This window comes from Homalodisca vitripennis, chromosome 6 (assembly GCF_021130785.1).
Source record: "Homalodisca vitripennis isolate AUS2020 chromosome 6, UT_GWSS_2.1, whole genome shotgun sequence".
Classification (NCBI taxonomy): domain Eukaryota; kingdom Metazoa; phylum Arthropoda; class Insecta; order Hemiptera; family Cicadellidae; genus Homalodisca; species Homalodisca vitripennis.
In genome coordinates this window covers 115,422,845-115,447,023 of record NC_060212.1, presented here as the reverse complement: position 1 = coordinate 115,447,023, position 24,179 = coordinate 115,422,845, and the positions used below count along the sequence as shown (strand labels likewise).

At 39.5% G+C, this 24,179-nt stretch overlaps 1 protein-coding gene across 8 annotated transcripts in view; it reads right to left on the bottom strand.

Annotated features, from left to right (window-relative positions):
• The window catches only part of LOC124364761 (muscleblind-like protein), a 769,654-nt gene that overhangs the window by 179,406 nt on the left and 566,069 nt on the right, over positions 1-24,179 (bottom strand). For all 8 annotated transcript variants that reach the window (XR_006922648.1, XR_006922649.1, XR_006922650.1 and 5 more), the window contains exon 2: positions 5,454-6,019. Coding sequence is in view for 5 of the 8 variants with exons in the window: in XM_046820483.1 (XP_046676439.1) it covers positions 5,454-5,639 (186 nt within the window). In the remaining 3 variants the exon portion in view is untranslated. The remainder of the gene's footprint in view (positions 1-5,453; positions 6,020-24,179) is intronic.

Sequence of the window (24,179 nt, the reverse complement as noted above, 5' to 3'; positions counted from 1 at the left end):
ATGTCACCTAGACTGTTAAGAATTGTGTCTACATTTTCTATAAGTTAAGTAACAGTACTTTCCAAACTCAAAATAGTTTCATTACCTTGAGGATACCGCCTTTATAACATTTATTTCTGAGTAAATGACTCGCATAATAAACTGAAATAGCCATCAGAAAATAACACAGTTTTGTTTATACAACACAAATTCCGTCTCAATCCATGAAATTTAAAATATGAACCTCCCGATAACGACTTTAACTTGGAAAAATCATAATTGAAAGCAGATAATAAGCACTAATTTATATAAAATTAACACATTTTTTGACAGAACGACACATATATATTGGTGATTACAGAGTGAATAATTTTAAGACCGGAAATAAGCGGTTTCCAGCTAAGAGCGTATTCACAGATTCGCGCTATGATATCTCGTCGATGACTCAACAAGTGCGGCGTGTTGACTCAATGAATTATCAAAGTAGAAGAATCAATCGGACTGAAACCAGAAATCTGAAGTGTGGTACTGAAGCAGGGGATTCTGAAAATTAATTAATTAAAATTTTTTAAGAAAAGAAATCACTATGGTCGTTGCTAAGCACAATTTGACTGTGACGGTGTAATCTGAGCAATTAGAGAATAATGACGGCGAACAGAGGCTGAGGCGTCACGACGCCACGGACACTCCGGTCCGCTTCTTTATGTGGCACAAGCAGGGCGTCGCGGCGCTGCGGCTTAGCTCCTAATGAAATTCCCCGGCCCGGCAATATGCAAGATGGCGCCCGGCTAGGCGGCCGTGCACCACGCTCATCCCCGGGGATTATCCCCGTTATTGGACACTTATTGGGGATTCAAATTCATTACGGCGCGGCGCGTTTTGTCCACCTGTTTACATAAACACGGTTCGATATCAATTTAAGGGACGTGCGCCGGGACATGCTGAGAGCTAAACAGGTTTTTGTGGAACGTTTCGCTGTTGAAATTAGAGAATATATCGTGTCGCTGCGGGATTATACCGCAGGGCGAATGTCTCACCTTGAATATATATAAAAAAGTTAGGAATTATGGACGCAATTCGGATTTAACTGTAATTTTATCTGTGATTTTTGCTGTCACTCCTAAAGATGCTACTCCTAAAAAGCAATGTTCAATATCTTACAATTTATTCTTACAAAACAAAAATTCTCAAATTTATATGAAAACGTACATAGGAACTTAGTATGTTCAATTAAATACCGACTCCAAGGATTTTAAATTTTATATTTATTCCATCCATTATAATTTCATTGCTTTACAACAGTATGCAATTAAAAATGTTTAACGTGTTATAGACTCATTTAAGTCAAATTTATTTAAATTACAAAATACAGTTTATTTAGTCGATTTTCTTACCGATGGTGTAACGGTATTGGTACGAATTATAGACTCAAATGGATAAAAGTCATCATTTATAGGTTAATTGTATGAGATATTATCTCATGTGTAACACATATTTGCCTTGTTACGCTGCAAATGAGAATTGCAACTGAATTCGTTTATTATGGAGAAAAATTATTTTACTGTATATCTATGATAGTGGACACAATTATTAGAACTGAATTTGAAATTCCTTCGAACTTTTCACAACCTTAAAAGAGAATTTCAGTTAAAAGCCCCCGCTGGAATAATTTAAATGAAATCCGGATTTTTCACGGAGTAGCCTACCGAAAAGTTGAACGAACTCGGCTCGGCGGAGGAGAGTCATCAATAAATCTCCGGCCCGCACGCGGGAACTGGAGGAGACAACAAGTATGTCTGGAATTCGGGCGAATCGTCCAAATTGAATTAAAGTTTCTGTCCCCGAGACAGTGACGTGTATTAATAGTCTCACTACGCGGCGTACCCGAGAGGTTGACGAGCGTGTCAACAAGTGGCCGTGTAAATGTTCCGCACTCAAAGCGCTAGTGTCTCATAAAATAAAGCGAAACAGCGCCAGCAAAGTGGAGAACATGAGCTAGCTGAGTGTCTCATTGCGCAACGACGTACCCGAGAGGTTGACGAGCGTGTCAACAAGTGGCCGTGTAAATGTTCCGCACTCAAAGCGCTAGTGTCTCATAAAATAAAGCGAAACAGCGCCAGCCAAGTGGAGAACATGACTAGCTGAGTGTCTCATTGCCACATTGCGCAACGACGTACCCGAGAGGTTGACGAGCGTGTCAACAAGTGGCCGTGTAAATGTTCCGCACTCAAAGCGCTAGTGTCTCATAAAATAAAGCGAAACAGCGCCAGCAAAGTGGAGAACATGAGCTAGCTGAGTGTCTCATTGCCACATTGCGCAACGACGTACCCGAGAGGTTGACGAGCGTGTCAACAAGTGGCCGTGTAAATGTTCCGCACTCAAAGCGCTAGTGTCTCATAAAATAAAGCGAAACAGCGCCAGCAAAGTGGAGAACATGAGCTAGCTGAGTGTCTCATTGCCACATTGCGCAACGACGTACCCGAGAGGTTCAAATCAAATCAAATACAATTAACACCAGTCACTGATTTTTCCCAATACCACTACAACAATCACTGAATTTCTGGATACCATAATACATTGACTTCCCGGATACCGTAACACCCGTCACTGACTTTCCGGATACCATGGCACCCGTCACTGACTTTCCGAATTCCATAACATCCGTCAATGATTTTCCGGATGCCACACTTGGCTTGAAATCTGATTTAGACACTACCGGGCTTTAGTAAATTACTGTTTTCTAAGCAATGCAATCCTATAATAAAACATTGCAGGTTCGTAATTCATTAATACATTCTCGCTGATAATACAGTCGAAATTGTAAACTATATGAAACTGCAAATCCACACTGCTATTAATTCTTGTAAAAGCCCAGTTGCGGAATAATCCACGCAAAAACCCGACCCGGTACCAAGTTGCTGGGGAACAACAGTAGCTTGCTAATCTGACGCTGTCGAATGCAACACAGGATTTGCATTTAAAGGCTTTTAAACAGTTATCTTGATACCGGCGAGCTGACAACAAATCCATAAATTAAATGCCACCTGCAATAAACTGCCTGCCATTCACGAATAAAATCTATATGTTTTTTGTGTGTGGCAAAATTTGATATTTTCAAAAGTCGAGAAATATCGTTAGCCAACTGTGTTGTATATAGAAGATATTGCTTACTGAAGAAATTGTAAAAATTCGTGTTCTCGCGCGATTTCTTTAACGATTTTCTAGGTGCAATTGAAACACACGACGAATAGAATTTGATACAGTATAGAATCAACACGTAAGATAAGCTATCTTATAACTATAATTTTTTTAAAGCACTGTTATCAATATTTGCTTTCTCTGAGAAGGCATTAGAGGTGTGTCGCAAAAAATATTTGTAAAGAACACGTGTGAGATAACCCCATCGTCATAACGATATTCAGTTGATCAGTGGATTGAGAATAACTGCCCGAGCACGACAAGTGTATTAATAATCGGCTGTTATAAACTAAACAGTCAGATTTAAAATAACAAAAGGCACATATTCAGTGTGAGAGCTTTCGGTTGATGCCATTTATGTAAATAAAATAATAATCTAGATACCTAAAATCCCTGAACAAAAATAAAGGATTTCTTGCAATAGCGTATATTCTCCGCCAACTAATAAGGAAACAAGTGAATTTTGCACAGTTGGCACCGTTTTCCCCCATAATAATAATAATGTTAAACCTCATGCAGTTTTACGCTCTTATGTTTGTTTGATCGTTGCATTAAGGGAGATGCCTATTTTAAAGACATAATTAATACATGTCCACATTTTTTTCTGTAACTTTTATACTTTTTGAAAGTTTAAACGATGAAATGCAAGTCCGAGATTCGTTCAGAGTGTCTCACACAAATCGGGAAAAACCAACAAGCATTAAATGCTTACAGCTGAACTAAGCATTAAATGCATTAGGGCGTAAAACTGCGTGAGGTTTTAACACTGTTACTATGGGGAAAACTCAAGGTCATTTCCGACAGTTGAGTCAACCGAGGCCCAAGTTACCCCCCCCCCCCAATCGTCTGGTGAACCGTTTCCCGGGCAATTTATAATTTTTCCTCCCGGTGTCCCGCCCGAAACAGGATGGGTGAGTCAAGTCCGGCGTATTCATTACCATAAGCGTAGGAGAGCGGAGTCTGTCGGGAGACCGGAGGAATGTGAACTACGATGACCCGTTGGGAAGCCGGGGGGAGAGAGGACTGGTTCGAGCTCACACCCCCACGGCAGCTTTGTCTGGCACGAGTAACCGGTTCCCTAGGAGACGGAGATCAGCTGGTCCGGTCCCCACCGGCACGCCACCATACCGTGCAGTGAACCCACGAGAATTCAATCGGCGCCTAATTATTCAGTCAAAGTTCTAGGGCGAGGGGTGCGATAAAATTGTACAGATTACAGGCAAATCCGTACTTTCATATACCTGTATATGACGGAATAAAGCGGAGTAGATCATGCAGCGAGATCACTCTGACCATTGTTGTTAGTAGTGCTGCTCCAGATGCAATAATCTGCCCATTCCGGCCGGACACAATGATAGGATGATCGGTGACGATCGATGTCGAGAGGTCGAACACCCCCTCCCCCACCAATAGTGCACCACAAGTGTCTTACCCGTACTGTCCATGCACAGCTTACGTTTGCACAGGAGTCTGGGCTTTTGTTCTAAGACAGTTCATACGGCAATGCTTGTGAAAATGAAAGCGGTTAATCTTGAAGCAAAGGTGTGCTAGAGCAACAGTAGGTACTCGTGGAGAGGTGGCAGACAAAAATATTATTGATTATTGCAACAACTTAGTACTAATGTAGCATCTGATCTATTACAAGGGGGACGCCTAACCAAACTGTATTGTTGATTTTGCATGTTCATTTGTCTTAATGCTATAATTAAAATTGTAAACTGGATACGAAATATTAAATAGAGCGCTAATAACATTAAAATTGACAATTAACTAGTGGTTTTGATTTATCTGGGTACTATTTAGCAGATAAGGAATTTAGCACAGAGATTTTCATACTTATTAACTAAACTATTTAAATAAGTGCACGATCAAGTTTCTTAACCAGAGAATCTTGATAATTTACTATCACTGGTAAATGAATAAACAAATTTTTAATATTAATTTTCTTATTGCGCAAGACCAATATTATTTTTTTTATTTGTGAAGTGCCTGATGATGGAATCGTTGATTCCGAAAGACCTTGCGCAATGATAAAATTTTCTAATTTGCCAGTGATAGTAAATTAAACTTTTTTCCAATGCTCCAAAGATTCTTCAATCTTAACCATGAACTGACTCTTACATGAGTCATGAAAAGAATATTGACTGTTGAAAAAGCTGTGATGCTGTGAAATTGTAAACGCAAGAGGCACAACAATATTAATGAGTAATGATATAGCGAGAGCAGTAGTAATGTATGAAGCGAAGCGGGTATAGCTCAGGTGAGGTGAGGCCTACCTTGATACTGTCGTAGCAGGCCGTGACGCGGCCGTTCTGCACCTCCACGTTGGCGGGAGGGTGCGCGAACTTGCACTCCGTGTCCGGCCTGGAGCACTTGTTGCGCTGGAACTCGCGGCAGACCTCCAGCTGGAGCCACCTGGAGTCCTTGCCGTTGAGCAGGTTGTTCATGTTGACCATGGCCATGGTGGCGGTGGAGGTGGCGGTAGCGGTGGTGGTCAGGGGGTGGTGGGGAGGGGAAGAGGGAAGAGCGCACGGGGGACCGGGGCACACACTCACTACGGGATGACCTGTTAGGTCATCACTAGCACTGCTAGTCGCCACGGCCACACACCCAGGCTCGTATTCAAAGTAAATGGTGCAGCAGGAAATGTCGCCGGAGGTGTAGAACCGGCGCGCGCGGCGCAAGCGAGCTGCAGAAGCGAGGTGACAGCGACAGACGAGAGCAAGCGGGACCGGAGCGGGTGGGAGGTCAGCACATGGCAGTGTCGGGACGGGGGAGCGAGGAGGTGGAGGTCAGCGGTGGCGTGGCGTGGAGCACTCGACCGGTGGCGGGGGTTAGAGGTCTGCAAAAGAGGAAAACACCCAAGTTTGAGAGTGCCCGTAGTAGACAGAGCCACAGCTACACACGACACTACAGCTAGTGACACAAGAGGTGCCGCTCGACCCTCACTGGGTATTAAGCACAAGCGAAATTAAAAAGAAAAAGCACTAAAAGTTACGGAAGCTCTGGTCGAGGGCAACTCTTGTGTCGGGTAAGCCGCAACATGCTCTGTGGGAGGGGCTGGCCCCTCGACTCAAGCAGCCTACCTACAAGAGAAGGAAGCCACATAAACAGAGTGAGGGTCTGATGGTTACAGGAGGGGCAGGCCTACCTGCACTCTTACCGTACTCTCCTCTCTGCTTACTTACCGCAACTTTCCATCAAACACTTCGACCTTGACTTCCAATACTATATTACCTTATTGTACACACTAATTTTATAACTCTTTAAAACTAATTCTCATCTAACGTACATTACAAACTACGAAATACAAAATAATGGAATCTGTTAAACTATATTAAGCACAAGACATAAAATTTTACCCAGCCAGATTTGTAAAGACTACGTTTGGTTTCACAAACAGATTGAAACGTTCGACAACTTTAAATTGTTTACGTTTGCGACAACGGAACAAGCGAATGTCACGGCACTGGAGGACAAGCCGAGAATTAGTGGATGACGGGTGGCGATGAAGACGGCGCTAGAGGTGTAGGATGATCGATGGAGGGAGGCTCGTGTCAATATTGTCAATACGACACTTGGCTGACAATTGCTCAGGCTCCGGCTGGTCGGCCAAACATTGCATTATTGACAAATTGACAAACAGTCCCGGTGTGTCTTGACAAGGCTCTATATGAGTTTCACCGCCGCTCCGGTATATATTGTCCCCTCAGGCTTGGCGGTAGAGGTAAGCCTACGTAGTGTACTACATTGGTGTCCTAGTCCGATAATAATTTGCCCCCTTTACGCTGTACCTTATTAGCGGAGGGGAAACATGGAATATATCAGATAAACGGAATGTGGCACAATGATTTTTGAGAAGATGGTTTCTTATACGACTATATAATAAACACCATGCTAACTACTTCGACTCAGTTTTTAAAATTTAGTATGTAAACTGTACATCTAATAAAATAAAATAAATTTAATAAGTAACAAAACTGGTCAATGCACGCCGGTAAAACAGTACTTGCTTGGCGCGCAGTGCGCATGCGTGAGCGTTTAGGTCAGAGACAACTGTCTCCCGAACAGAATATAATTTAACCCACAACGAAAATCATGCAAATAAGTTACCGTGTTTTATACAAATTTCATTGCATCACCTCAAAAGTACGACCAAATGGAAAGGCTCAACTTACTTTCCACATTTTAATATGAACACGAAACGTCCATTACGGCCGCGAAAGGTGACGGTTGATATGATTAATCGGTTTGCACAGTGATGAAACAATGATATCAGTTAATCTGTAACGGGGTAGGAGAGCCATTAATAACGCGTGTAACGGAGGCGAGAGCAAGGGCGGCGGGCAAGGGTCGCATGTTTATCGAGTGATCATCGGTCAAGGTGAATAGTAATGAGGGTTGGCGACCAGGGGTGGCCAGGTCCCGCGCCCGCGGCAACTGCTGGGGCGGTCGGCCGCTGTAGACCTGTCCGATACCACAGTTCCTCGGGAAGTGGGAAGTGAACCAAATCGCAAGGGGAAAAATCGTAAGATCAAAATTTAAAGGAACGCCTGAATAAAATTAAAAATCTTGAAAACTAAGAAAATCCCGTTTATTAATAAAAGTAGCAATTTTAGACTCTATAAAAAGCCAAATTCCAACGAGCCTTTTAAATTTTCACGAGTCACAAACAGAAAATAGTCTATTACAAATATTACCTTCTTTATTTATAGACGATGAATGATGTGAATATCTGTACGAACACAATCCTAGAGTGTCCAGTACGAAAATAGTCGGAAATGGTGGCTGTTGCGCCTAAACCTCTCCCTCCACCCCCCACCGCTGCGTTCTACACTGTTGCCAGTTTTACGTGCATGTGAATTACGACCCTTCTCTGGATTTTAATACGTCCATTTTGCAGATATGTCAAATCAAACAGACAGTATGTGATCATAGCCGAAAACAGCTGGCGATCATCCGCCATATGGCAACACCGCTTCTAATGTCACTGGAGCTATTTTGCTGCTCTAGTGTGCATTGTAAGCAATAATGACGGCCGCTTCGCACTCACAGAGGGGACTTCGAAATCCTACTTGTTCACCAACAACTTTTGGCCTTCATCAAATGATACCCATAAGATTAATTGATCAATTAATTAAAATAGTTCAATGAGTAGTTCTCATTATTGGATGAAAGGTGAGCTAATCTAATCAGCACGAATCGTATTTATAACAGTGCGCAATATAACTAATACGCCTAATGGAATCGCAGAGGAAGTGGACGAAGTGTACACACAGGGGTAATTGATGGTAATGAATAGGGCAGCGATGAAATGCATGATGGAGACAACGGCCGAAGTGAGTAATTTAGGCCGTGAAACATGATTCTGGCCGCGGTCGGGCGTTTACGTTAATTTGACGTCGCGTCGGGCCGGTTCGTCCGCCCACAGCGTCGACAGAGCAGCTCCAGAAACTGGTCAGGGATTACAGAACTGAGAACTGAATCCTCCTGCGCCCCGATGTCCGATTGTTGTTCACACCTGCCTAACCACTCGTTCCTAGCCTGACTCGACTTAATCCAGAAGGATCTGCAAAAAAGCCCAGAAAATCCCATCGGAATTTCAATGACTTGCAACCTACAGGCGGCCTAAATGAATAGAGCTGATCAATAGATCCCCAATCTTGACTTATCATAATTAGAGACTTGTAACCATTGCTCGCACGTGGTTTTTGATGAAAATTACTCCTGTTGATTCCGTTATCCTAGCATCTGTTTGTTTTGCACCGTTCTTTAAACTGTTTTGTGACTCACTCATGATTTTGTGATTTTTCGTCTGCGAATAAATGAACCTCAATTTTGCACCATTCTTTTTGGATAACGCTGCGTTACAGAATGCCTTGTAGTATGTACCGCAGTTTGGTGGAACAGAGCCTGAAGTGTTACTCCCTAAAGGCTGCACATTAAGCGAGGTTCTTTGACGACACGTTTAGTTAAGCGGTTCGGCCGCTTAATTGGTGTTATCTGGGCGTCGCGACGCGTCAGCGGCGGATCACGGCGCAGTAATTGAGGCAGTGTACAGCTCGGCTTACAGGTCCGATAGCCGCTTGTCACCGGCCTGATTTGACATGTGATACTCCAATTTGTTCTGTTTATTGCGCCCAACTCCACCAGCGCTCGTGTCCTTCGCGCGCGTCCGTCATATCGATCTGAATCTGTTTGGAACAACAGGAAATCTGAGCCACTTGTTGTGCTGTACTAGCAGTTACCCGCTACTAACTCTTGTAACCCCACTGCTGGTTCGAGTGAATTATATTTCCGACGCCAATGTTCAGTTTATCTTGATGCCACTAAAAAGTGTATATTTATGCCTACTGTAATTTACACCGTTCTTAGTGTGTTTTGTTACATACTTGATTTTGCCTTGTCCACCAACAAATAAAATACACATCACAGATCAGAGAAACCTACTTTTGTGAAAGGACAGCTAAGATGGGTTTTAAATTTATAGTAAGTTAGATAGTAACTCTGTCTTTTACATCTAATACTTCATATTTGCCATAAATGAAGAGTTACAAGTACATTAACAATGACACTATTTGCATGTTTTGTTTCTTTATAAACTGAAAAATATGTTTAACATTTTCGAACATTTACAGCTGGAACTAGTACATTAGTTCAAAATCACATTCCAGCAAACTTTCATCTAACATAGTTTTAACCGGCCGCTCAAAGAGAGTTTTCGAAATAATAACATGCCTATATTCATACGAGGGACCGTTAGAATATCCTTGTAAAGTTTAAAAACAATCGGCTTGAATAGTTTACGCGTGAAAACTAAACAAACAAACAAAGGCACTTTCGTATTTATAATTCCATCATGATGTGTTATGTTTTATAATCTATTGATGCAAATCCTACTTTCGCATGTGCTGGTGTGATGTGTAACTGTGATTCTCGTACTCTTGACTTGCATTTTGTGTAGTAACAACGCCTGGACTGGACTCCAAACAGCTTTTGGGTATGTTTAAACCCTTTTCTTTCCCTTCTGTTCTTTATTTTTGTATGCACTAATACCTCCCCCAGCTGACGAAGGGGATAGAGTTCAATCGTCGAAACGTTGTGTTATACCTATGACGATGGCAAATTTCTAAAATCCTGTAACTCTTTCAAACCTAATATCGTCAATAACGAACTTTAAACAAAGAAAACAGTTGGTACTTCTGTTTGATGAATTAAAACAGCTGATTGTTGCAACAATAGAAAGGGCCTGTTCCATATAAGGCTGTTTTGATAAGGTTACGTTTCGTCTTGGTTAGTTCAAGCAAACAGGAGTACCAACTGTTTAGTTTTACACCATTGTTCATTATAGCCAGAATATATAGAGAGTAACTAATGTAATGTACATACTAAAATCATTAATATAACAAATTGTTTTATGCAATTTTGATGATCTAGTGACTCTTTGACTGCAATTAATTTAACCTTATTTTCGCAGAATAACTCAGCCAAAACCTATTAAATATGAATTTACAGTGAATAATCAAACATAATTAATAAATAAATGGAAAAGAAATTAAATTAAACAATAGCAAAGTATAATACGAGAAAGAAATATAACTATGGAAATCTAAAAATTTTACCTTATACTGAACCTTAAACCTTACGTTTTAATTTCTGGGGTTATGGGAGGAAAAAGTGCTTATAACATTTTAGCATTGTGTTTCACGTTTACTTCTCAAAAGGGAGGTCCGAAACACGAGAGAAATGTTTGCCTTGGAGCGCAATAAGTGCGAGAGAGAGCGCTGCGCTGGGCGGGCAACCCTCTTGTGTAACCTTATGAATTTCCTTGCCCGCCTTTTTATCAATGAATGATTCCTGGAGGAGACCGCCTTTGTTGGTGACAAAAGTTACACAGTGTTCGCCGTGCATGATGTCCGGCCTGTCATGGAAAACAGTTCTAAAGCACGAGAAAGAATTTCCACTTTTCAAGTATTTGGCGAAAATACAATGTGGTAAAGTATTTTGTCAAACAATTTCAACAAAAGATAACAATGAACGAATTAGAGCTACACAATTACACTATTGGACCATATTAAACAATTAAGTGTCCAAAGAGTTTGAGAAATCCATAATTAATCTAGTGTACATAACCTCAAACAGGCGACGACATCGAAGCGAGGAGTCAAAGAGTTGGCAGGTTCGACTTGGCAACACCGCACAGCACTGACCACATGACCAACAGTTTACCGCCAACGGTGATACCCTATCGGGGAGCCGGAGGAAGCTGCGGGTCAGACTTCCGGTACGAGCTCGGACACTCCAGGGCAAGAACAGTTGTAATACAAGCGAGCGAGCGAGAGTCACGATTATTTCCCCACACTAGACCCTCCCCTAGCCACAATGGTGTGCGCCACGGGCGGCGGCCGCCACACCCACTTTTCGCACCCTTTCCGCATTCTGCCTCTGACTTATGGCATTAATAAAATTCCGTAGCAGCAGACATTTGTTCGGGGGACGTTTCCAGACGTTTGATCTCTATATCGGTTTGTGCGCAATAATCCGTAATATCCGAACCAGGCCATTTTTCAGAATATCATTTCAAAGTGCGTAGAGATATAATATACAATAATACACCTTTTAACATTTTATTTCAACGAATTCATCTTCATCATCATCGACCTGAATGTGAATTCATTGAATTCGACATGTAGGCTACACTGTACACAATAAAACCGATGAAAAAGTGTTAAAAGGTGTATTATTGTATATTATATATCAAACAGGCTACATCTCTAATATACGTAGAATTTCTTTTTAATAAGAACATTTAGTTTTGTGAGCATGCTAGTTACCTTATTAAAATTTCTACATTTACATGCACAGAGATTCTATATTGAATACAAATTATATACAGAGTTAGTAACAATAAAAAATTGCATTATTAATAATTCACTAGCACTGAGGCATAATAGTCTTAAGTTTTTGAAGTGAAACATTTACAAATTTGAACTAAGTTCCTATAAAACACTTTAACCTCATGGTAAAAGCCGAGTCTCGGATATTTAACTCGTAAAATTTAAATTTACACGACTTAACTTTCAATAGTTTTTTTATTTTAAAAACCCCACTTTTCGAAATCGCACTTTTGATTGTTACGGAGCTAGTCTTGGATCCCCTGAGTCTACAACTTAAATACTGTTATCAATCTGTTTAACCGACTTTGATAGAAGAACAGTTTAAATTTATGGAATTATGGTCATATAACAGGAGTAGTAGGTGACGAATTGTGCAGTTATCGTGAATTCAGTAAAGAACACAAAGTACCTGTACCCAAAATATACTACAACTCTGTCCCATGTTCACTGTGGATGAATCGTTAGTTCTAAAAATACGGATAGCTAGAGCTAACTCACATTTCGGCCATAAAACCGCGGACTGAGAGGCAGTCGTTGTGTGCGCCGCGAAGACCGCTTGTAACGCACCTGTGTCCAATATATTTTTCGCCCGTTCCGTGGAGAGCGACCCCCTCCTTGACCCACCAGAGCACCTGCACAGAGCCGACTGTGTAGCCCACCACCCGAGCCGGTGTAAAGTTCACGAGTACGCCGCGTTAAACGGGACCACCTCATTACTCCTGGACCCGAATAAAACGAGCAGTAAACGCGGAACGGACGACCCCCTAACTTCGCCGTGGAGACAGCCAATTTTCACTCCGCTCGCTGTGTACTGACACCCACTTTAATAAAGTTTACTGCCGTACTCGACCCTCTCGCCGCTGCTGCTGTTTTAATAGTCCGCCCATCACAACTCGCCGCTCCGCCTTACGTAACACCGTGTCGACCGGAGTGCGTGTTGAAATTCCACTTTGTAAAATGGAGGAATTCCTCGGACTCTGAAGGACCGTAACAATGTCATAATAAAAACCAGTATTGTTGATACAAAATTAAAAGCTGAAGCCTAGGAGTCGTCATAACGTCATAAACGTGAAAACACATTAATATTCCTACTCAGTGTCGTACCTAAACAAATATTTCGGGGGTTGCCTGGGCTAGCACAACGTAGCAAGGAGAAATTTGGGGGGGGGGGGGGTCAAGACAACGGATATTTTCCCGTAGTGGACAGAAAGTAAGGCAAATGCAGTCAACCGCTCATTCTCCATTTTGTTCCATAAAAAGTTCTTGACCCTTATCAATGTTGAGAACGATCTTTAAGCAGTACATGTCAGTAATACTGAATTATTGAAATAATAATAATCTTATACTAAAAAGTAATTTAAAAAAATTGAAAATGGGGGTCCGGACCCCCTTGACTCCCCTCGATGGCTACGTCCTTAGCTTAAGGGAAACTTCCTCTGTAATTATAAAGTTCAGGAATCCTAAATTCAGTATCCATGTAAGTTTCTCGAGTTACTTGTGCGTCCCACATACGAGATTTCCAACCTTTTGACTTATGTATCTTTTACACAGAATAATTCTAAAAATACAGTAATAAACAGATTTCAAAGGTTAGCAATGAACCTGTATTAGCGAGGTTCAGAACCACGTTTGTGACTTAATACCCAATAAATAGCCGTATTCAGCTGGAGCTGTCCTTGCGCGTAGGTAATCGCCGTCTCTATTACAGCGGCTTAGCCTGAATCTGTCATCCCCTGCGAACGCTTCTCAATAACGTTTTATGTCGGCACTGACGCGCAAAAACGGCCACCCGTTTCTTTGATACGGAAATCCGATTAATATTCATTCCGCCGCTGCTGGGGAAGCCACAGGTAAAAATAAAAATATGGTTCCCGCGTAAAGCCTCTTTTGAAACCCTAGCCGATATTCTTAATTCATTTTTAAGCCACTTGCACTCATTTGCTTCAGTAAAACCTTTAAAATATCACCGAAGTTGTTTCATACAACTTTTAATATGAAACATTGGCACATAATAATAGTAAAGTAATTTTTATGAACATAATCATTGATAAAATGAGTTCAAATTAACTTGAACAAAATATAATAATACTCTATGCCTTTGCAATATTAATACATTACATGCACTATGTCTGAACAGCTGATTAGATTCAGAATTTGTGTGGCAAAACGCCCACAACAAACCATTATGTTCCCACAACGAAACTGTACACTGAATGTGTAGTGTGTAATAGCATATCAACAATATGGTGTAAATTAGTACTATTCAACTAAATTGCAGAACTTAATTAAGAGCCACGTTGATTTTAGCCCAGTAAGAACAATTTTAAAGGTAGGGGGAGGGTTAACATTTTTTTAATGAGCATCCATAAGGGTTTTTAAAATATTTTCCATTTTTTTATTAGTATTCAGAAGAACCCCGAAGATTTTTGTTGTTTATTATTAAAATATTTAAAAAGTATACAATTACAACTAAAAATCGTTTTTATACGCATTAATAAGATTTTCAAAATGAGAAGTATCCCACAATGTTACGATCAAAAATAAAGGCGTAAAAGTGCATTAGGTTTAACAGCAAAAACTCAAGGTCGGTTCACTAGGTTCCTAGTACTGTACTGTTCAATAGTATATTCACGGTACTCAATTCGCTAAGGTCACACTAGTACTGTTCACTATAAACGGTACTCATCAAGGTACTACACTACTCGGTCGGTTCACTAGTACTGTTCAATAGTATATTCACGGTACTCAACACAAAAACTCAAGGTCGGTTCACTAGTACTGTTCAATAGTATATTCACGGTACTCAACACAAAAACTCAAGGTCGGTTCACTAGTACTGTTCAATAGTATATTCACGGTACTCAACACAAAAACTCAAGGTCGGTTCACTAGTACTGTTCAATAGTATATTCACGGTACTCAACACAAAAACTCAAGGTCGGTTCACTAGTACTGTTCAATAGTATATTCACGGTACTCAACACAAAAACTCAAGGTCGGTTCACTAGTACTGTTCAATAGTATATTCACGGTACTCAACACAAAAACTCAAGGTCGGTTCACTAGTACTGTTCAATAGTATATTCACGGTACTCAACACAAAAACTCAAGGTCGGTTCACTAGTACTGTTCAATAGTATATTCACGGTACTCAACACAAAAACTCAAGGTCGGTTCACTAGTACTGTTCAATAGTATATTCACGGTACTCAACACAAAAACTCAAGGTCGGTTCACTAGTACTGTTCAATAGTATATTCACGGTACTCAACACAAAAAACTCAAGGTCGGTTCACTAGTACTGTTCAATAGTATATTCACGGTACTCAACACAAAAACTCAAGGTCGGTTCACTAGTACTGTTCAATAGTATATTCACGGTACTCAACACAAAAACTCAAGGTCGGTTCACTAGTACTGTTCAATAGTATATTCACGGTACTCAACACAAAAACTCAAGGTCGGTTCACTAGTACTGTTCAATAGTATATTCACGGTACTCAACACAAAAACTCAAGGTCGGTTCACTAGTACTGTTCAATAGTATATTCACGGTACTCAACACAAAAACTCAAGGTCGGTTCACTAGTACTGTTCAATAGTATATTCACGGTACTCAACACAAAAACTCAAGGTCGGTTCACTAGTACTGTTCAATAGTATATTCACGGTACTCAACACAAAAACTCAAGGTCGGTTCACTAGTACTGTTCAATAGTATATTCACGGTACTCAACACAAAAACTCAAGGTCGGTTCACTAGTACTGTTCAATAGTATATTCACGGTACTCAACACAAAAACTCAAGGTCGGTTCACTAGTACTGTTCAATAGTATATTCACGGTACTCAACACAAAAACTCAAGGTCGGTTCACTAGTACTGTTCAATAGTATATTCACGGTACTCAACACAAAAACTCAAGGTCGGTTCACTAGTACTGTTCAATAGTATATTCACGGTACTCAACACAAAAACTCAAGGTCGGTTCACTAGTACTGTTCAATAGTATATTCACGGTACTCAACACAAAAACTCAAGGTCGGTTCACTAGTACTGTTCAATAGTATATTCACGGTACTCAACACAAAAGAGTAGACGCGGTTTCCACAGCCTACACTACAACGTACGTAGCATCTTACCAAGAAAGTGAGAGAGACGGACGGCGGCAGGGAGACAGAAGTCGGTGTTTACTCCCGCTCGCCCACATTACTGCACATACATCTGGCACCAGCGCAAACATGTTTACTTTTTGGGCATCGTAAAAACTGACGCCCGTAAATAACAGCTCTCCGATAGTACCCGACCCTCCCCCCCCACACCTCGGCGGGGTCTTGCATCAACAAAGACAGTTTGTGGTATCCCCGCACAGCGCGGCTTCGTGCCACTGTAAAACTTCTTAAGCAAGGACGTAGCCAGCGAGGGGGGGGGTCCAAGGGGTCCGGACCCCCAATTTTCAAAATATTTCAATTAGCTTTTTAGTAAAGGATTATTAATATTTAAATAATTCAGTACTACGGATATGTACCGATGAAAGATCATTCTCAACATTGAAACAGCAAAAACTCTCTAAGGAACAAAATGGGGCGTTACTCTCTGTCTTCTAAGGGAAAATATCAGTTGTCTGGAGCCTGCCCCTCATATCTTTTTTCCTGGCTGCGGTATTGTTCTTAAAATGAACCAAAGTTCCTCGAAGTATACACAATTACACCCCAACTCGTAATTTAACAAACGTAACTAATTTTACTTCAACTCTTACATCAAATAGAACTTATATAAACTCAAATTATTGTCCCTTAACTGTTAATTAATTAGAGAAAAGACAGCAGACATTATTAACAGTTGTAAATAAATCAAGAAACACAAAACCATCCAACTAATTCTTTTCTGATTTCATCCGTATGCACATACAATGGTAAGTCATCAAAAACAAACAAAATACTACATTACAGTAGGGAGATCGTGTTTAAAAATAATTCATAACTAAATAAATTTCTCCTTTTTGCCTAACTAACACTTGGCAGACCTACTAAAGACCATACAATATAGTGTTATATGTAGGTCTGCCAATCGACTTGCAATATCTATTGTTGAGTCTATTTCAAAATAAATTAGTGACCCTCAGGCTCTGGGGGTAAATATATGATGTACACTATACCCCCAGAATTTTACCCCTTTTATAAATGTTGTCCGATTTCGACAAAAATGTTTCTACAATATGTGTTTCAATGTCTATTTCCATGAAAACCAACCAGGTTTTTTAATACCCCAACTTAGTACTTTGGAGGGCTTAAAATCTCCTTAAAAAGATAAGTTTCTGAACAAAAAGAAATTGGAAACGTTGGGTCCCTACAAGAAGTAGTTCAATAGGGTCTACAGCTACAACTTAAATTTTACAACGATAATTGACAACGGTTAGGGGAGACACCGGTGTCATCCCACGGAAAATCGCCGTTACGGCCCCGTTTCGCAACCCCGCTCTCCTTAGCATATTTCCGCGAGGAAGGAAGGGTAGTCTGGTCCAGGACCGGACGGGCCGGGATGCTGGCGGGCGGAACCGGTCCGGTGAGCGGGCAGTGGCGGTGGCGGCGAACCGGTGACCGGTGACGGTTGACCCCCGCACCTGGTCCGGGGTCCACCACCCTTCGCATTTATTACGATAATTCGCAGTTTTATGTGCGACCGGAGTTGTGCAACCTTGTCCTGCCTTGCAACGGTCGCGGCGGCTGTTGGGCGGATATCATACTAGTGGAGTTGTCACAACACACGTTTTAACAATCTTGAATTCCGATATTGATGGTCAACGCAAAAAAATAAGATAAAATGGACACACCTTCGAAGAAGCTGCCTTTAGTGGAATTTACATGAAAAACCAAGGGAAATTCCGTCTTTGATGGATTCCCAAATAACGTAATTGCTGGTTTATGCCAAAAAAACCGACAAATACCATACCGGAACTGTAGTCTACGGTATGCATACCATCGAGTTGTCCAAAATCAACGGTTCTAAATATTCACTATCATTAAGACGATTAACTTGCCCTAAATGTGCTATTCCAGGTTTAAGCCCTACACACCACTTACAGCTGTAATTTTGTCACTTCAAGAACATCAAATATGACACGTGGATGAAAGCTGAGCACGATCTAAAACTATGACATCATTAATGTATCAAGATTCCCCCTAATAACTCAAGATTTTCAAGAAACCTGGAACTAATCAGAGGGTAGAACACAAAACAAAGCACTGGCGTAGCAGTGACAGAAGCAGGAGTCTGATCAGCTAATCAAATACTGCCGTGGAGGATTAGAATGCTACAGTAAGATACAATCGGCTTAACCGATTCCACCTCCTGTACCTGGTGTGTTTGATCCAGGCAATAGCGTTTGGTATAATGAGGTTACATCAATTGGTGAGACATACGGATACCGTTGACAAATATCATTCCATGGGCGTATTTATCGCTTCTATTAAACTGGCTAGTTAGTAGAGCTGTGTAAATGAATAATAAATACGTTATTTATCAGACTACTGTAGCTCAAGGATAACGTGCACGCCTCCTCGCTTTGGAAGGCTCCAGGTTCGATTCTTGGTGATGGCCATCTAGAGGCCTATTTCTCTAAGGTGTGATGTTTTTCTTTATCAAATACAGTTGACCATCAAATATGTGTCCCAATACAGTTTTTGTTCATTTATAACCTCTAGGCTAGTAAAATAACGCCTTAACATACAATATCTAATGGTGGGACTAAAAGAATAAATTTGAGACATACATAAAAATTTGATTCAAAACCAGCAATCAATTTTTATAGGGTAGTTCGTTGGAAAAAACAATTCTTACTATAAATCGAAGAAATTAAACAATAAACCATTATATTCGACCGATTTGAATAGAACTGTCACTATAGAAAGAATGTGTGTGAAACTTGAAAAGACAAATAAAATGGTACGACAGCAGGTAAAACGCTAGTTAGGCCTACGTGTTGCTAACATAACAACTGCCGTATCGAGAAGAGGGATGGGATCTCGAGGAGCGGGGAGATCTCGAGAGTCGAGCGGCAAGCCCACTACATCCGCTATTAACCTATTGTGCCCAATTTGACACGGGGGCGAAGCGCGTCGCGTCGTCATGTAGAGGCGATATTGGAACAAGGATGTCTTCAACGGCATGACGCCATCACGGCAACAGGCAATCGCGAAGAATTGGATGGGGGCACGCGAGGCATCTACGCTGCTTCATCCTGAGGAGCCTACTTTCTATACAAACATGTATTAATGTCCATCCAAATCCGTCGTGACTTTTTCAACTGGGTGATGTCCATAAACTCTACCAGATTTAAAAGTACCCGCAAATCCGTCACGATTTTATAATTGGGTGATGTCTACAAAATCTACCACATTTTAAAAAATCGGCCAATTCGTCATGACTTTATAATTGGGTGATATCCATGAAATTTACATGATTAAAAAGGTTCTGCAAAATATCCTTAGAAGATTACCCCTCACCCCTTGGAATATGGATGGATTTAAGGATAAGCATAGATGATTACGAACAGAGAGAAATGAAGTAGTGCCCCGAGAACATACTACGGGTCATATGGTAATACGGATTGATTTTCATCGATGATCCTAAAGGAGAACTAAATACTGTTATGTGTTCTGGGGAAAAACAGTTTTCCGTCCTAATCGGAAACAATTGGTGCTGGAGTCGAAAAAAACCTGTGAATATTCATTTGATTTCTGTAGGTGTACCGAAAAGACAGTTCAACTTGAAAACCTAAACATTGAACATCATGAAGTTTCACGCATTCGTGAACCTTTGTTGAGATTCCTGAAGAATTCCTGAGATTATGAATTAAACGTTGCGAAATGTAATTTCCCACTTCTGGACTATGAAACGTCGCTTTCGACCCGCAACAACGCAGCCCTGTTCTACTTGTCCAGGCGAACAATGGCGGCGACGAGCGATCAGTTTTTGCGGAATTTATCGTACGGTGAATCGATTCGCCGTGTCCGGGACAATAAAAAGCCAGCCCGGGCGATGCGCGCTGCCTGTCAGCGAGGAGGCTGTAGAGCGGCGACCTCAGGGAACTTATTAACTGCACAATGGCTCGAGACGGGGGCCGGACCACAATATTATTCTGAGAACTCGATTCATTAATTTCGAGACAGACACAGTTACAGATCAAGAGATGGCTTACCACTCCGTCGAAGCCATTAAGCTCGAATGTTACAGTATCGGTTGGTTGCACTATGTAAATTCTTTTCTGCAGAACACACGCGCAATAAATCCCAGTTGGGCTTTTCACGACACTGCGCGCACAAAGACCGAAAACTGAGACGCGTTTCCGGGCTCACGGAATGCCGAATGATTCATTTTCCTCTTAATGCAATACGAGACTGCCAAGACGCTGGAAAGCGATTAGTCTTAGTCTTGCTTTGCACTTGTTCAACAATTTCAATAATCTACTTCGCCAGGCGCGGAGGTTCGCCAGATTTTACTTAATTGTATTTGGTTGCAAGAGCCATCCATGTATATCGGTACAACATCGTTCAGTAAACACAAAATGATTTTCTTTCTTACAATTTCTTCTACATTCCTTTTTTTCAGTAGTAGAAAAAAAACGTGTATAACAAAACATAGACTATCCAGATTGTAGTCCATTATATCGGAAGTTGAGAAAAATACAAATTTAAAGGGATATTAAACAATACAAATGTAAAGCTCTTTCCAGGAGAATCACATTAAATGAATTTTGTATGAATTCGGTTATAAAACCTATCTACGATTCTTTCCAGAAAATCTGTTCAAAGAAGAACACTCGTTATTGAAATAAATAAGGAATCAACATTCTGAACACCAAATTGACGTACAATTAATATTATGAACACATAAATATAAAATGTCCAGTGTCAGGATAGTTCATTCGTATTTTTATATTGATAAAAACCTATAAATTGGAAATTTTTGATAAAATTGTGGTTTATATGAACGTTGCATTTTATTTTTATATCAACCAGGTTTAAATATAATTTATTTTTGAAAAGAAGGAAAACCAAAAAATTAGAAAATATATTTTAGCGATATATACGTTGCAATTGAGTTGCCTTACAAAATCAATAGCTTTGATTTTTATAGGCTTATTATATGTGATGTTTGTTTTCCAACCATAAAAAACCATGGTACGAGTTTTATCAAAACAGCTGTTGAAAAAACGAAAGTATACTTCATGAACAGTCAAAGAATTCTCCAAACACCGATAACCGGTATAGCGCAGGTAAAAATTAGTTATGTCTACGCGCGCGCTAAATGCGATGGTGCGTTACTTGAAGGTCGAGTAGGCAATAAAGATTGGGCCCCAAGAGGGTTAGAAAGATAGCAAAATTATCCGAAACTGTGGTATATTTTAGAGTGCAATTTAAACACCAACGCTGAAATTTGTTACTATCTAGGTATCTAAGAATGACTATTATATATGTGTAGGTGTGTCTGCAAGCACACCTGAATTATCCATGACATCATCTGCAGCCTTGAGACAACAACGCACTCCTCTTGGCTAGCCGCGGTTGTACAAGCCCTACACTCGCAGAACTCAAAACAGTAGGATTTACAAACTAGTATAACTTTGCTTCTATTGTTGGTGTTATCTATAAGTAGGTGTCTGTAAGCACACCTGAATCATCCATGACGTAATCTGCAGCCTTGAGATAACAAAGCACTTCGCTTGGCTAGCCGCGGTTTTACAAGCCCTACACTTGCAGAACTCAATACAGTAAGCTTTATAAACTAGTACAGCATAGCTTTGATTCTATTGTTGGTGTTATCTATAAGTAGGTGTGTGCAAGCACACCTGAATCATCCATGACGTAATCTACAGCCTTGAGATAACAAAGCACTTCGCTTGGCTAGCCGCGGTTTTACAAGCCCTACACTTGCAGAACTCAATACAGTAAGCTTTATAAACTAGTACAGCATAGCTTTGATTCTATTGTTGGTGTTATCTATAAGTAGGTGTGTGCAAGCACACCTGAATCATCAATGACGTAATCTACAGCCTTGAGATAACAAAGCACTTCGCTTGGCTAGCCGCGGTTTTACAAGCCCTACCCTCGCAGAACTCAATACAGATTACCTTAACTAACTCGTTCAACTTTACTAGTAATAATGTTATTCAAAGATAAGTAAAAGAAACTTGAAATAAAACAACTACTTGAGTTTTTATAGTAATTACACCTCTACCTTACTCTCTAACAATTCTATTCTCTGAGGTAATTAATTCTAGTTAATGTTTTGTGAGTCACATGTATGTAATCACTAGAATTTATTAATGTCATTGTTTTTACTTCGGCTTGAGACAAACTACAAACGAGATAGGCTACGTATTACCGATCTAAAATTACAGTACCGCAATTATTCTTATAGGCCTAACTCAAGTTATATTTCTCACACCATAATAACTATTTTTTTTAAGAATTAAATTTTATAAATTTAAGCCTACTGTTATCAATCCAAATTATAACTGTATTATTTTACTAACATTTATTCTAATTCGCAGCTGTTATATAATATACCAAATACAGTACATAATTTAGTAAGGTACACTAGTTTACTTCTAATCTAAACTGAATAATTTAGCATTTCCAAATAAGAACGTTGAACAAAATACTAAATGTTAACTATTAGCATAAATAGGCTACTGGTATTTCATTAGAATAAGAGTGAAATAAATAACAATTATATATAGGACTGGTTTCAAACTCTTTAATTTATTTAGTTATTTATGTATTACTTTTTTATACATTGTAAATAAAAGTGAATAGGCCTATAATGTGGTGTAGGCGATCTAACTGTTAACACAAATTGAAATGTCCAATCGAAGTGTAACATTTTTGTCAATAAATGTGTTTAAAATCGTATCAAATGTGTATTAGTTTATGCTAACTTTTTATTCTATTGCTATTAACTTACACTATAATCTTACATTTCCTAATTAAGAGCACATACAAACTAACTTAATGAATGTGCTGCCAATTCTAGCCTGTCAAGCTTAAAGCAGGATATATACTTTACTGGTACTTTTAGATAAGATACTGACACTATTGGTTACACTGTGATCAAAGTAAATCCTGCCATGCAATTGTCAGCTTTACACAGTTTTAAAAGAGTGAATAAAACTAAAAAAGGTTAATATTAGCCTAACAGATTTATTAGATCCAAGTTAGTGATTACAGTTTTTGGTATGAAAAATTCAATTTATTTTATCTGTTTGCTAGTTCAGAATGATTATTAATTATTATAATATTGTATTAATGGTTTATAGTAAAGAATAAATACAGTATTTTATGCAAGATTCATTGGGTGTTATAATTACTAAGTAACTGTTCCTTTCAAAATACTTATTGTTTTAAAGTAGGCTAGTCCTTTTCTAGTATTTCAGGAAAGAATTGAATAAAATAACAAATTTGACACCAATTGAGTTAATTCTTTCTTAGTTGATTAATCTTTTGAATTTTATTCCTTAGTTACTTTTACCATATATTTTAATGTGTTTTAGAGTTTTCTGTATAGACTATCTACATGCCTAGCAGAATGATTATTATAAATGATTATAAGAGTACTATACATTCATTGTATAATTTCATTTATTTCAAACCTTGTGCACTGAAAAATAAATGTACCATAGCCCAAATCTAACATTTAAATGTGATTTGTTGCCTAGATAAATTAGAATATAGTAAACATAAAACTAAAGCAAATCTAATAGTATAATATTGATGGGTCAGATAATTCAATACTTCTTGCAAAAGACTGGATATAACTTATATATAGGGCCTAATGGATAGTGGTAAAAATGATAAGCTTATAAAAATTTGGTTACTTGCCAATAGTCAGACTACTTTGTTAAAAACAAATCAGTCACAATCAGGTTTGTGGAAACTGCTGTTAAAGATGTAAAAATATATATTTAACTTTGTTAATCTTTTTGACCTAATCAATTTGAATAAATGGAATACAAATTTTGTGTTAGTAAAATTTTTTTATTATTGATTAGATAGATATGTATTTTTCCATAGGCTATGCATTGAAATATAATTTACTCAACGAA